The sequence below is a fragment of the Podarcis cretensis genome, assembly GCF_951804945.1.
Source record: "Podarcis cretensis genome assembly, chromosome: 12".
NCBI lineage: Eukaryota > Metazoa > Chordata > Lepidosauria > Squamata > Lacertidae > Podarcis > Podarcis cretensis.
The window spans coordinates 101,626-114,514 of NC_137181.1; the positions used below are offsets into that span (position 1 = coordinate 101,626).

At 48.2% G+C, this 12,889-nt stretch overlaps 1 protein-coding gene across 1 annotated transcript; it reads left to right on the top strand.

Moving 5' to 3' along the window:
• The first annotated feature begins 1,009 nt into the window (after positions 1-1,009).
• Positions 1,010-7,418, top strand: LOC307199802 (lysozyme C, milk isozyme-like). The gene is made up of 4 exons (XM_079947861.1): positions 1,010-1,194; positions 1,512-1,673; positions 5,089-5,167; positions 7,082-7,418. Exons 1-4 carry the CDS (start codon positions 1,059-1,061, stop codon positions 7,146-7,148), a joined length of 444 nt encoding a protein of 147 aa, XP_079803987.1. The 5' UTR covers positions 1,010-1,058; the 3' UTR covers positions 7,149-7,418.
• The last annotated feature ends 5,471 nt before the right edge of the window (positions 7,419-12,889 follow it).

Genomic DNA, 12,889 nt, shown 5'->3' on the forward strand with positions numbered 1-12,889 from the left:
TGCATGCTCTGGTTATCTCCCATTTGGACTACTGCAATGCACTCTACGAGGGCTACCTTTGAGGGTGGCTCAGAAATTGCAATCACCGTATTTTCTGCTCTATAAGACTCACTTTTTCCCTCCTAAAAAGTAAGGGGAAATGTGTGTGCATCTTATGGAGCGAATGCAGGCTGCGCAGCTATCCCACAGGCCAGAACAGCAAGATGGATTGCTGCTTTCACTGCGCAGCGATCCCTCTTGCTGTTCTGGCTTCTGAGATTCAGAATAATTTTTTTCTTGTTTTCCTCCTTTCCTAAAACTAGGTGCGTCATCTCGTGGTGCGTCTTATAGAGCGAAAAATATGGTAATCCAGAATGCGGCAGCTAGACTGGTGACTGAGAGCGGCCGCCGAGACCATATAACACTGGTCCTGAAAGATCTTCATTGGCTCCCAGTACATTTCCGAGCACAATTCAAAGTGTTGGTGCTGACCTTGAAAGCCCTAAACGGCCTCGGTCTAGTATACCTGAAGGAGCGTCTCCACCCCCATCATTCTGCCCTGACACTGAGATCCAGCACCGAGGGCCTTCTGGCCTGTGAGAAGTGAGGTTACAGGGAACCAGGCAGAGGGCCTTCTCGGTAGTAGCGCCTGCCCTGTGGAACGCCCTCCCAGCAGATGTCAAGGCAATAAACAACTATTTTACTGTTAAAAGACAACTGAAGGTGGCCCTGTTTAGGGAAGTTTTTAATGTCTGATGCTGTATTGTTTTTAATATTCAGCTGGAAGCCGCCCAGAGTGGCTGGGGAAACCCAGCCAGACGGGTGGGGTAAAAATAATAAATTATTATTATTATTATTATAGTTGTAACCTGCAGCTACACAGAAAGGGAGGCATCGAAGATTACACCCAAACTCTTGTCAGAAGGCACCCTGGCACTGACAATTGCATCCTGGCACTGGCAATTCTCGCAAGGAATGGGCGTTATGTTTTCCATCTGGACTCCGCCCAAAACATTGGTCTAGAAAAGCCACTGAGGATCCCCGAGAATCAAAGCATCACTCTCCAGGGAATCACAGAGATGAAGGTTCTGGTCCTCACCCTCTTCTGCCTCCTCCTTGCAGGAAATGAAGCCAAAAGGTTTGATAGATGTGAACTGGCTAAGCTTATGAAACAGAATGGGATGGATGGCTATCATGGCACCAGCCTGGCCGACTGTGAGTTTGCTCTTCCTTCCGCCTCATCTTTGCAATTTCTGGTGTTTTAAGGGCAAAGCTGAAATGGGGACTTCTTTTCGGGAAAAGGTTCACACACCCTGCTGCCCATCAAAATGTCTCAACATTCATGTGTTGTTTGTGCAAATTTCTATTTAAAGCCATGGGGGGGGGGGTAGACATTACAGGCAGCTTCCGTAGTGAACATTGAAAGAAAGTTTTTGAATTATTCTGTTTCAAAATGCTGCAACTTTGACAAAAAAAGTGCACACCGAGCGTATACCCAAATTGTAGCCTTTTTCTTGTCCACTTTGTTCCAGGGGTCTGTACTGCTTTTTATGAAAGCAGATTTGACACCAGTGCCGTTGGGCCACCAGACTCCGACGGCAATCGTGACTATGGAATCTTTCAGATAAGCAGTCGCTGGTGGTGCGACAATGGACATCGCCCAACAGCCAACGGGTGTGGAAGCTCCTGCAATGGTAAGCAACTGGATACTGCAGGGATTGCTAGTGTCCACTTCTTTAATTCCGTTCACATTTGAAGGTGAATCTACCTAATTTGCACTTTCTGAAATAATACACGGACAAACACACTGCACATTCTTCAAAACTTACACTTCTAATCTTGCAATGCCCTTCTCAAGCCAACTGCATTGGGCACAGTATGCCTACAAATAGATATATTTACAAAAATTACATACAAAAGTACGATTACAAAAAATTGCATACAAAGCTGTCATTCAGGAGAATTTCACACTAAAAAACTGCTGAATTTACATGAAGACTTTTTTAAAAAAGAAATCCCCAACCTCCCTTCCTCCCCCCACCCCCAGATGTCTCTCCCCAGCTCTCAGGACTGTCCTTAATCAGTGGTCCCCAATGTTTTTGGTATGGTGACCCACAAATCCAAATTTGCAAGACATGGTGACTACAGATTTATTGTCAAATGAATTTTGGACCTTAGGACTTCCATAAATGCTGGTACCATTATCTTAATAAATTTTAAAATGTGTCTCCCACACTTCTCACTTCCTGTGCCCCCATCTTTGTTGAATTTGTGATGAACTTTTAATGACAGAGTTAATAATAAAAATTAAAACTACATAATGAAATTCAAAATGTTTCACATAGTATAGGTTCCATTTATTCATTTGAGTTAAAGCCTTTGGAGTGAGCAGAGGAAAAATTGTAGAAAGTACAGTCATTGCTGCTTTCCTCGCCCCCCCCCCCAACTTCATGTTTACCATGGAAAGCCAGCTGTGACCTGTTTGTCCTGTCTGTGCCACTAAATATTGTTTTTACATGCAAACATACACACTGGTACTGCTGTTGTTGAATAACACCAGGGAGTACTCCTTGTACCAGGAAAATCTATACGAGGTAGCCAGACGATACTATTGCATACACACAAAGCACACACCTAATTATCATCATCATTTATTTATACTCCGCCCATCTGGCTGGGTTTCCTCAGCCATTCTGGGTAGCTTCCAACAAAAGAGTTAAAATACATTAAAACATTAAAAGCTTCCCTAAACAGGGCTGCCTTCAGATGTCTTCTAAAAGCCTGGTAGTTGTTCTCTTTGACATCTGCTGGGAGGGTGTTCTACAGGGCAGGGGCCACCACCAAGAAGGCCCTCTGCCCTGTTCCCTGTAGCTTCGCTTCTCACAGTGAGGGAACCTCCAAAAGACCCTCAGCGCTGGACCTCAGTGTCCGGGCAGAACGATGGGGTGGAGATGCTCCTTCAGGTCTACTGGACTGAGGCCGTTTAGGGCTTTAAAGGTCAGCACCAACACTTTGAATTGTGCTTGGAAACGTACTGACACATACAGACCACAGACATACAGGCAAGTTTTGTGTCTCTCGCTCCACCTTATACTGCACAGATATACAGTCACTCAGATATGCCTCTCTCTCTCTGCTCAGGCGCTTGTCTTCCTCTCTCTCACATGAAACACACGTGCAAGCGTGCACCCCTCTGCCCTCACCAGCAGCATAGTGTGGGTTGCCGCCCCCTCCCTGGTTGGGGCGGGGGCCAGGGGGTGGCACGCAGAGCCCCCAGAGGGCGGACGGAGCCCGTCCCCAGCAGGCTCTTTGACTGCTGCCTCCATCCACCTGACCACCAGACCAACCTGCCTGCCGCTGTGCCTCAGCTGCCAGGGCTCGGTGCCTGTCATGGGGATCTTCTTCTTCTTCTTCTTCTTCTTCTTCTTCTTCTTCTTCTTCTTCTTCTTCTTCTTCTTCTTCCGCTTCTTCTTCTTCTTCTTCTTCTTCTTCTTCTTCTTCTTCTTCTTCTTCTTCTTCTGTGGCAATCACTCGCAGCCGAGTAAGATTGTCTACCATAAACATGGTTTTAACTGTGAATTGTAGAGGCCAATTCTGGATCCACACGTCCTTCCACAGGGGGGACATTGGTTTCTGGGCAGGAGTTGATCATGGTGAGGATTTGCGAAGCGTGCCTTCCTCTTAGCACACTTCTCCCTTGTGTCCTGAGTTCGAGTGTCTTCAAAGCCCAGGACACCTTTGGTCAAGGCTGGTCTCCAGTTGCAGCGCTCACAGGCCAGTGTTTCCCGATTGTTGCCTGCTGCTGTGCCTCAGCTGCCAGGGCTCGGTGCCTGTCAGGGGGATGCCTGATTGCACCCCCCCCTCAAAAATGTGTGCTGGGGCGATGACCGCTCTGGCTCCTCCACGCTACACCTCAGCCCCTCTCACACACAGACACACACTGCCCCTTCCCTTCTGACCACACATACATGTAACCCCTTTTTCTCACTTGCACAAAACAACATGTAAATCTGTCCCTCCCTTCTTCCATCACACACACATCACAAATACATCTCTCCCACCTCCCTCACACAACTTGCACGTCTCACTCCGAGTCACACACAGATTACTTGAGCGCTAATATCCCAATTCTAAAAAGCATCTTCATAGGGCTAAAGAACCACCTGCCAGCAGCGCCACCTAGTGGGCAGCAACACCCCTTACCATCCGAGGAGACCTCTGCCTCTCCTTTACTTCTCCAACCCTTTTAAAACAAAACATCCCAGCACAAGGCAAAGGAGGCACCTGCTTGTGGCTGATGGATAGCAGAATCCTGAATGTGCCGGGGCAGCCCTGCTGCTCCTCTCCATCCCACCCCTTCCATTTAGTCTTACTTATCATGGGACAAACAAGGTAGTCACTGCTTGCTGGCAGGCAGCAGCAGCCGGAGCGTGCAGGGATCACTGTACATCTCCTTCCTTTTTTTCATTTTATTTCAAGTAATCTGGAGGCAGGAAGCTGTGTGAAGAAAGGTCCTAGCACTCCTTACCAAAGTATTCCAACGAGGGGGGGGGGGAGCACTGAAGAACTGGACCCACTTCAGCTGGTTTGGCTGCCCACTTGCAGGTCGGGACCCACAGGCTGGGAAACATGGCCCTAGGCCAGGACTTTGATGTTTGATGTCTGCTTGAATCTAAGGCTATGGCTCTGGGAGAAGGCAGACCCCCTTTGGGGTGTTGACGCTGTGAACCCCTTCATGGCAGGCCCATCTGCGTGTTCCCCAGACCACTGGGCAATGCAGCTCCTTACCCAGGGTTCAAGGGACAGGAAGGGTTTGATGCAGGGCCAAAGAGGAGGCAGCCATGGGGATAGCCATGAGGGGGCAGGGAGGCAGAAAGAAAGACTGAACTAACTGACCAATCACGTCCAAAAAATGGAACTGCTGTGTCCTTGACCTCTGACATTTGACCTCTAACCGTCTAATTCAGGCTTAGAGTTGGGTGGACCTCTAGGAAAAGGCATTCCACAGTTCAGAGTCAGCCTCTGCAACCTTGGGGGTGTTTGTATTCTGGGGTTTGCATTTTAGGAATCCCCAGTAACCTCCTTTGTTTTTTGAAAAATCTTTGCCAGCTTTCGTAACTGATGACATCACAGATGATATTAACTGTGCTAAGAGGATTGTCCGTGACCCCCAAGGGATGAAAGCTTGGTAAGTGCTAATATCTCAGTGCTTGGAACATTCAATACCAGCCAAGTTTTCAGTTCACATAACTGTGAAGAGGAAGGTGGTTTCTGTTAAGTTGTGGGTTGACATAGCAGACGACACAGCGATTTCTCCAAAGCAGCTCTTTATTTTGTAAGCTGGAATAGAACTGACTGCAAACAGCTCAGCCGGCCTGCTTTTATAGGCAGCCGGCTGTCAACATTGTAGCAACAACAACCCACGGTTTCCCACCTAAAATAACTGACGTGGACCTGAGTGAAAACTATCTACAGTATCCCCCTGCTGGCCCAGGGTGAGAACTTCAGTACATAACAGTTTCACTTGACTGTTGTATAGGTAAAGGTAAAGGTACCCCTGCCCGTACGGGCCAGTCTTGACAGACTCTGGGGTTGTGCGCCCATCTCACTTAAGAGGCCAGGGGCCAGCGCTGTCCGGAGACACTTCCGGGTCACGTGGCCAGCGTGACATCGCTGCTCTGGCCAGAGCCAGAGCCGCACACGGAAACGCCGTTTACCTTCCCGCTGGTAAGCGGTCCCTATTTATCTACTTGCACCCGGAGGTGCTTTCGAACTGCTAGGTTGGCAGGCGCTGGGACCGAGCAGCGGGAGCGCACCCCGCCGCAGGGATTCGAACCGCCGACCTTTCGATCGGCAAGCCCTAGGCGCTGAGGCTTTAACCCACAGCGCCACCTGCGTCCCCTTGACTGTTGTATAGCTGGCAGTTAAAGATCCTTCCCCAATAGGCACTGACAAAGGCCAAAGATGCTTCCTTACATGTACAGCCAGTAGTGCCCCCACTGCTCTGGGACCCTGCTGCCCTTCTCCACTTCCTCTGAGTAACTGGCAGCATCACACAGTGCTGGGAAGCCAGGAAAAGACCGCAGCCCCACCCGCATCACAAAGCCAGCCACCACTGTGTGCAGCAAACACTTGGTAGCTGTCTTGGTGGGGATTTAAGGAAATGATTTGGCAACTGAGCCAATGTGGAGTAGTGGCAAGAGAGGACCTGGGAGACCAGAGATCAAATCCTGACTCAGCCAGGAAGTTCACAGGTTGACATTGAGTCAGTCACTGTCTCACAACCCAGCCTACAGTGTTTTTCTAAGGGGAAGAACCATGTATGCCACCATGAGCTCCTTGGAGAAAAGGTGGGGTATAAATGTAGTAATAAATAAATTGGAATGCAGGAAAGGAGGAGACAGGCTGAGTTCTGTCATGGGCTGGAGCGAAGTCCTGGGGCAGATGGTTCACTTCCCAAGTTTGCTTGGAGGTCTTTCACAGAAGGCTATCAATGCTTAGCAGCCACAATGACTCTGTTCCACCTCCATTGTTAGGCACAATGTGCCTCTGAATGTGCTTTTCACTCACTGGATCATCACCTTGCCGTGGTGTGTGGGCTTGCACGTTCCTATGACCCTTGGGAGCGAGGCAGTCGGGAGTCTCGTACTCCCAGCAGGGTCCCCCAAGGCGGTAGGGTCAAAGGGGAGGAGCTAGACAAAGAATGATCCAAGAAGTCCTCAGTGGCAGGACCGTGAAATCTGGAAGCCCCTAGTCATGAACCGGCACATGGGAGGTGGATACAGATTCAGTTGCTCAGACTCAAGGAATGAGGCAGTTGAGCAGCTCGACAGCCGTATCCATGACTGAGCAGTAAAGTTCCATGGGATGGGATGGGAAGCAAAATTTTGCTAGAAGGCACCATGGGCTGTTAGTAGGTAGACTTCCCATTGACCACCAAAATTGACCATCAGCAGAGAATGACCCTGCAGCTGACCCAAATGCCTCACTTGGAAATATTGTGGAGCTTTTAAAGAAGATCCACCTCACTTGTAGTTAGTTATACAAGCAACAGTCATGTGGCTTCCCTTGCTTCATTTTTTGCTCTCATTCTGACTTTTAGGGTAGCTTGGAAGGAACATTGCAAAGGAAAAGATCTCTCTGAGTGGACAAAAGATTGCAATCTCTGAGTTCCATGGTCCTGAATGAATTCCAGCATTTCTCTTGAGATCCCCTTTGATGAAACATCTACCTACTGCCATATAATCAAAATCCAGCTGCTTCTTTCTGGGCTGGCATTTGCATGTTGTGCCCCACCCCATGGTGGAGGGAAATGGCCCTCTTTCTATATGAGGGAAAGTGATTATTATTTTTAAGTGTGTCTGGGGTGGTGAGTCATCTTGCTTTGGATTGAGAGCTTCTTTGCTTGAAAATCTTCAATAAACTGAACATAAACAAAACTCTTTTCTTGCTTGATTGGTAAATAGAAATAACAGAATTAGGTTAAGCATCATCGTCTCATCATAATTTGCAGGGAGGTGCAGAGGCGTATCTAGGTCCCTTGCACCCCGACAAGGAGCTGTATGGGCACACCGCCCCCCAGAAAAATCACTTCTCGCACATGTGATCTTGCTGCGACAGCAGCAACGCACTGCCACACACATACACATCATAATTTCCCGCAGTCTACTTTCATGCTTCTTTGCCATCTCTCCCACCACTCAGCTCCCAGCTCTTGTCTAAACTCATGACCTTATACAGATAACTAGTGTCAGGGGCTCAGGAGCAGAAGCACAGGGAAGAGGGGAGATGGAGAGCGAAGGGGAAGAATCTGAGGGCAGCGTAGAAGAAGATGACAGTGGCCCGAGAGATTCCATGAGCCTCTCCAGCGAATCGGAAGATTCACAGAAGGGGGCGCCAGTGGCCAGGGCAAGGGGATTCCCAAGGGGGACACTCCAGGAGCAAGGGGCCAGCAGGGACTCCCAGAGTAGCAGTTGGAAATCAGGACCAGCTTCCCCACCAGAGCATAGTGGGGGGGAAGAGTCCCAGGTATCGAGGGCAGAGGATTCCACACCAGGGAGTGAAGATAAGTCAGGGCTGGCCACGCCTCCGTCGGAGAGCCAGATAACGGAGGGGAGGTCAGATCCGGGCAGTATCCCGGAAGAGGGAAGCAGTGACAGAAGCAGTGTGACGGTCAGGAGGAAGGTCACTGGGTTGGCGCGAGAGGCAAGTTCAAATGTACAGGAGCGCGGGACAGCAGAGAATGAGGATTGGGAACCGGGTCCTAAAGCCCGCCGGAGACAGGGGGAGGAGTCAGCCGACTCAGCGTCGGAAGAGTCCAGAAAGGGGAAAGCCCCGGCGGGCAGGAGGACCCAGAGGAGGAGAGAACAACGGAAAAGGTGGAGCAGGGCTAGGATCTTAAACTGGTGTCAGAGGGGAGAAGATTCAGACGGGACTTCGCCGGTCTAGGGTTTAAGACGTAGGGCTGTGCGCTGCGGCTTTGGAATGGAAGTTGAACTTCAATAAAGACTTTTGTACATAACGATGATCGGGCGTTGGTCCTCTGTGAGCTGGGACCTAGGGGCAGCTCTGACAACTAGTGACAGCTTTCTGGGGTGACTTACAAATGTCAGATGGATTGGAAAATGGGCCTCAAGTTTGCAGTCAATTTAAAATCGGAACACACCCTATAATATTCCCATTACTTCCTAACTGACTTTCTCCTGCTTATAACTTCTGGTACATCCTATTATTATGAAGTTTTCCAGGCATTCTATTATCCCTTCAAATGGCCAGGCCTGCCTTTATTTGGACTGGGTCTGCAGTGCTGAGGAAGAGGCTGTGCCTAACCCTTTCTCCCCACATCAGGTGCAACTGCCTTCCTGAAGATGTCAGCTGAGGGGGAAACTCAAACGTCAGGTGTGGCACCACAAGATAGCTATATCAAGCAACACACGTCTCTCCTCTTAAGTGCAGGGGCACTGCTGGGTTTAAGCAGGGTTGGTCAATGGGGATCAGGGGCATGATGGATGAGGCCATACATTTCCCACTGCAGTCATAAATGTCTGCCCACGTACTGCAGCAAAATAGTAGTCTGGCTACGAACAGAATTGCTGTGCTTGGACAGAGAATGACACATCAGACGTGAAACCTAAAACTGGATATAAGCAGGAGCCCAGGGCCCTTCTGACCCCATGTCTTTCTGCTTGAGCTTTAAAAATGGGGAAGTTCCAACTTTGCAAACAGTTTTTGGAAATATTCCTTATTTCCCCAACTGCTCAACTGAATTGAACCTTGTTCTGGTGGTATGGATTTATTCAGTTGGGGTGGTGCACATCTCTTTTGTTAACGGAGAAATCCGAGGGCTTCCTTGGACAAAAAAACAAGGACACCAGCCAGGAATACCAGAGCAAAACAGCAGCCAGTAGGCTTGGTCTTTATTAGAATCATAGAATCATAGAATCATAGAGTTGGAAGAGACCACAAGGGCCATCGAGTCCAACCCCCTGCCAAGCAGGAAACACCATCAGAGCACTCCTGACATATGGTTGTCAAGCCTCTGCTTAAAGACCTCCAAAGAAGGAGACTCCACCACACTCCTTGGCAGCAAATTCCACTGTCAAACAGCTCTTACTGTCAGGAAGTTCTTCCTAATGTTTAGGCGGAATCTTCTTTCTTGTAGTTTGGATCCATTGCTCCGTGTCCGCTTCTCTGGAGCAGCAGAAAACAACCTTTCTCCCTCCTCTATGTGACATCCTTTTATATATTTGAACATGGCTATCATATCACCCCCTTAACCTCCTCTTCTCCAGGCTAAACATGCCCAGCTCCCTTAGCCGTTCCTCATAAGGCATCGTTTCCAGGCCTTTGACCATTTTGGTTGCCCTCCTCTGGACACGTTCCAGTTTGTCAGTGTCCTTCTTGAACTGTGGTGCCCAGAACTGGACACAGTACTCCAGGTGAGGTCTGACCAGAGCAGAATACAGTGGCACTATTACTTCCCTTGATCTAGATGCAATACTCCTATTGATGCAGCCCAGAATTGCATTGGCTTTTTTAGCTGCCGCGTCACACTGTTGGCTCATGTCAAGTTTGTGGTCAACCAAGACTCCTAGATCCTTTTCACATGTACTGCTCTCAAGCCAGGTGTCACCCATCTTGTATTTGTGCCTCTCATTTTTTTTGCCCAAGTGCAATACTTTACATTTCTCCCTATTAAAATTCATCTTGTTTGTTTTGGCCCAGTTCTCTAATCTGTCAAGGTCATTTTGAAGTGTGATCCTGTCCTCTGGGGTGTTAGCCACCCCTCCCAGTTTGGTGTCATCTGCAAATTTGATCAGGATGCCCTTGAGTCCATCATCCAAGTCGTTGATAAAGATGTTGAATAAGACCGGGCCCAAGACAGAACCCTGTGGCACCCCACTAGTCACTCTTCTCCAGGATGAAGAGGAACCATTGATGAGCACCCTTTGGGTTCAGTCAGTCAGCCAGTTACAAATCCACTGAGTGGTAGCATAGTCAAGACCGCATTTTACCAGCTTCTTTACAAGAATATCATGGGGCACCTTGTCAAATGCCTTGCTGAAATCAAGGTAGGCTACATCCACTGCGTCCCCTTCATCTACCAGGCTTGTAATTCTGTCAAAAAACGAGATCAGATTCGTCTGACATGACTTATTTTTCAGAAATCCATGCTGACTATTGGTGATCACAGCATTCCTTTCTAGGTGCTCACAGACTGTTTGCTTAATGATCTGCTCCAGAATCTTCCCTGGTATTGATGTCAGACTGACTGGGCGGTAATTATTTGGGTCCTCTCTTTCCCCCTTTTTGAAAATAGGGACAACATTTGCCCTCCTCCAGTCTGCCGGGACTTCGCCTGTTCTCCAGGAATTCTCAAAGATGACTGCCAGTGGTTCTGAGATCACATCTGCCAGTTCTTTTAATACTCTTGGATGCAGTTCATCTGGCCCTGGAGACTTGAATACATCTAAACTAGCCAAGTATTCTTGTACTATCTCCTTAGTTATTCTGGGCTGTGTTTCCTCTGCTGAATCATTTGCTCCAAATTCTTCAGGTCGGGCATTGTTTTCTTTATCGGAGAAGACTGAGGCAAAGAAGGCATTGAGGAGTTCAGCCCTTTCTGTGTCCCCTGTTTGCATTTCACCATCTTCTCCTCTGAGTGACCCCACTGTTTCTTTGTTCTTCCTTTTGCTACGAACATACCCATAAAAGCCTTTTTTTTGTTGCTTTTAACCTCTCTAGCAAGCCTGAGTTCATTCTGTGAACTGAAGACTGTCACGACAGGACTCCCACCTGCCACCAGGTATAACAAAATGGAAGCCCAATCCCCCAAGCTACACCCCTAGAACTACATCACAACTACATAATAATAATAATATCTTTATTGTCATTGCCCCCTCTCGGGGACAATGAAATTACATCATGACTACATCATTGACACATCACAAAAAGGAGGGGTTGAGGGAGGAGTTGTGGCGGTAAGTATCTTGTATCTGAGTATCTTGTCCCCTGGCTGGTTCCTCCCCCCCACTGAGTCATTTCCAGAGGACAAAGGGGAGTTGGCAGTTTCCTGCCCCCAGACGGAAGATCTTATTATTGTCCTTTGTTCCAGTCCATGTTGAATCCACTCCCATATGCAAGTCCTTTGTGACTTTGATGGTCTTCTGTCTGGGACCATCAAGGTTGTCATGCCGACTGAACTGGAATCCGAACTCTGATCATCATCATCATCATCCTCAGCTTCCTCAGCTTCCTCAACATCATCTGCTTTTTTTCACATCACCTTTATCTTCCTCTGGGTAACTCTGGAAAATTCCCACATTTTCCCCCCACTTAGGATTGTACTCAACACTCTTTGTGAACTTAATGGACTTAGAATCAGTCATTCATACTCTGTATGCACCTTTTTCGTACCCCATGAACAAACCATGTGCCCCACACTTCCCAAGCTTGTTGCTCTGTGAGGTGTGTACCCACATGTCAGAACCAAAGATTCTCATGTGCTTGACGTAAGGTTTCTTACCAAACATCTTCTCATAGGGAGTACAACCAATAGGTGATGACAGTCTGCGATTATAAGTGTAAACAAACGTGGACAGAGCCTCCCCCCAATACTTCTCAGGGAGATTGGCATCATGCAACAAGGTTTTCAGGCCTTGAAGCAAAGTCTGATTTACTCGCTCCGCAAGTCCATTCATCCATGGCGATCTAGGCGTTGACAAGTCATGCTGGATTCCCTTCTCGGTCAGGAAAGCTTCAAACTGCTGAGAAGTTAATTCCCCGCCTCGATCAGAAAAGAGACAGCCGATACGTTTACTGTGAACATTCTCCAACCAAGCACAGAATGCCTTGAACCTAGGAAACGCTTGCGATTTCTGCTCGAGCATAAACACATGAATGTACCTGGAAAAAGAATCAATTAGAACCATGAAGTACCTTGCTCCACCCAAAGAGGGCGCAAGTGGACCAACCAGGTCTGCGTGGACTACCTGGTAAGGTTTGGAAGCCTGCCTGCTAGACACCTTGCCTTTTGGAGCAACCTTCACCTTGTTCTCTGCACAAGATACACATTTCATGTGAAACTTACAGGGTTTGATGTTCAAACCCTGAACCAATCCAGGCATCTTGGCCAGCGCTTGCCAAGACATGTGACAAAATCTTTGATGTGCCTCGTGAATGCATCCTGCATGAAGAACTTTGTTGGTTTGTGCAACACAACAAGAATCAATATTAGACACAGCAACACCATTGTCATCATAAGTTATACAGAATAAGCCATCCATAAACTTTGCATGCAAAATGTCCTCTTTGCCTTTCCTGATGACACAGACGCTCCTCTTGAAGGAAATCTCAAAGCCACGCCCAGTCAGCTGTGGGACACTGAGCAAATTGTCTGCAGCACCTGGAA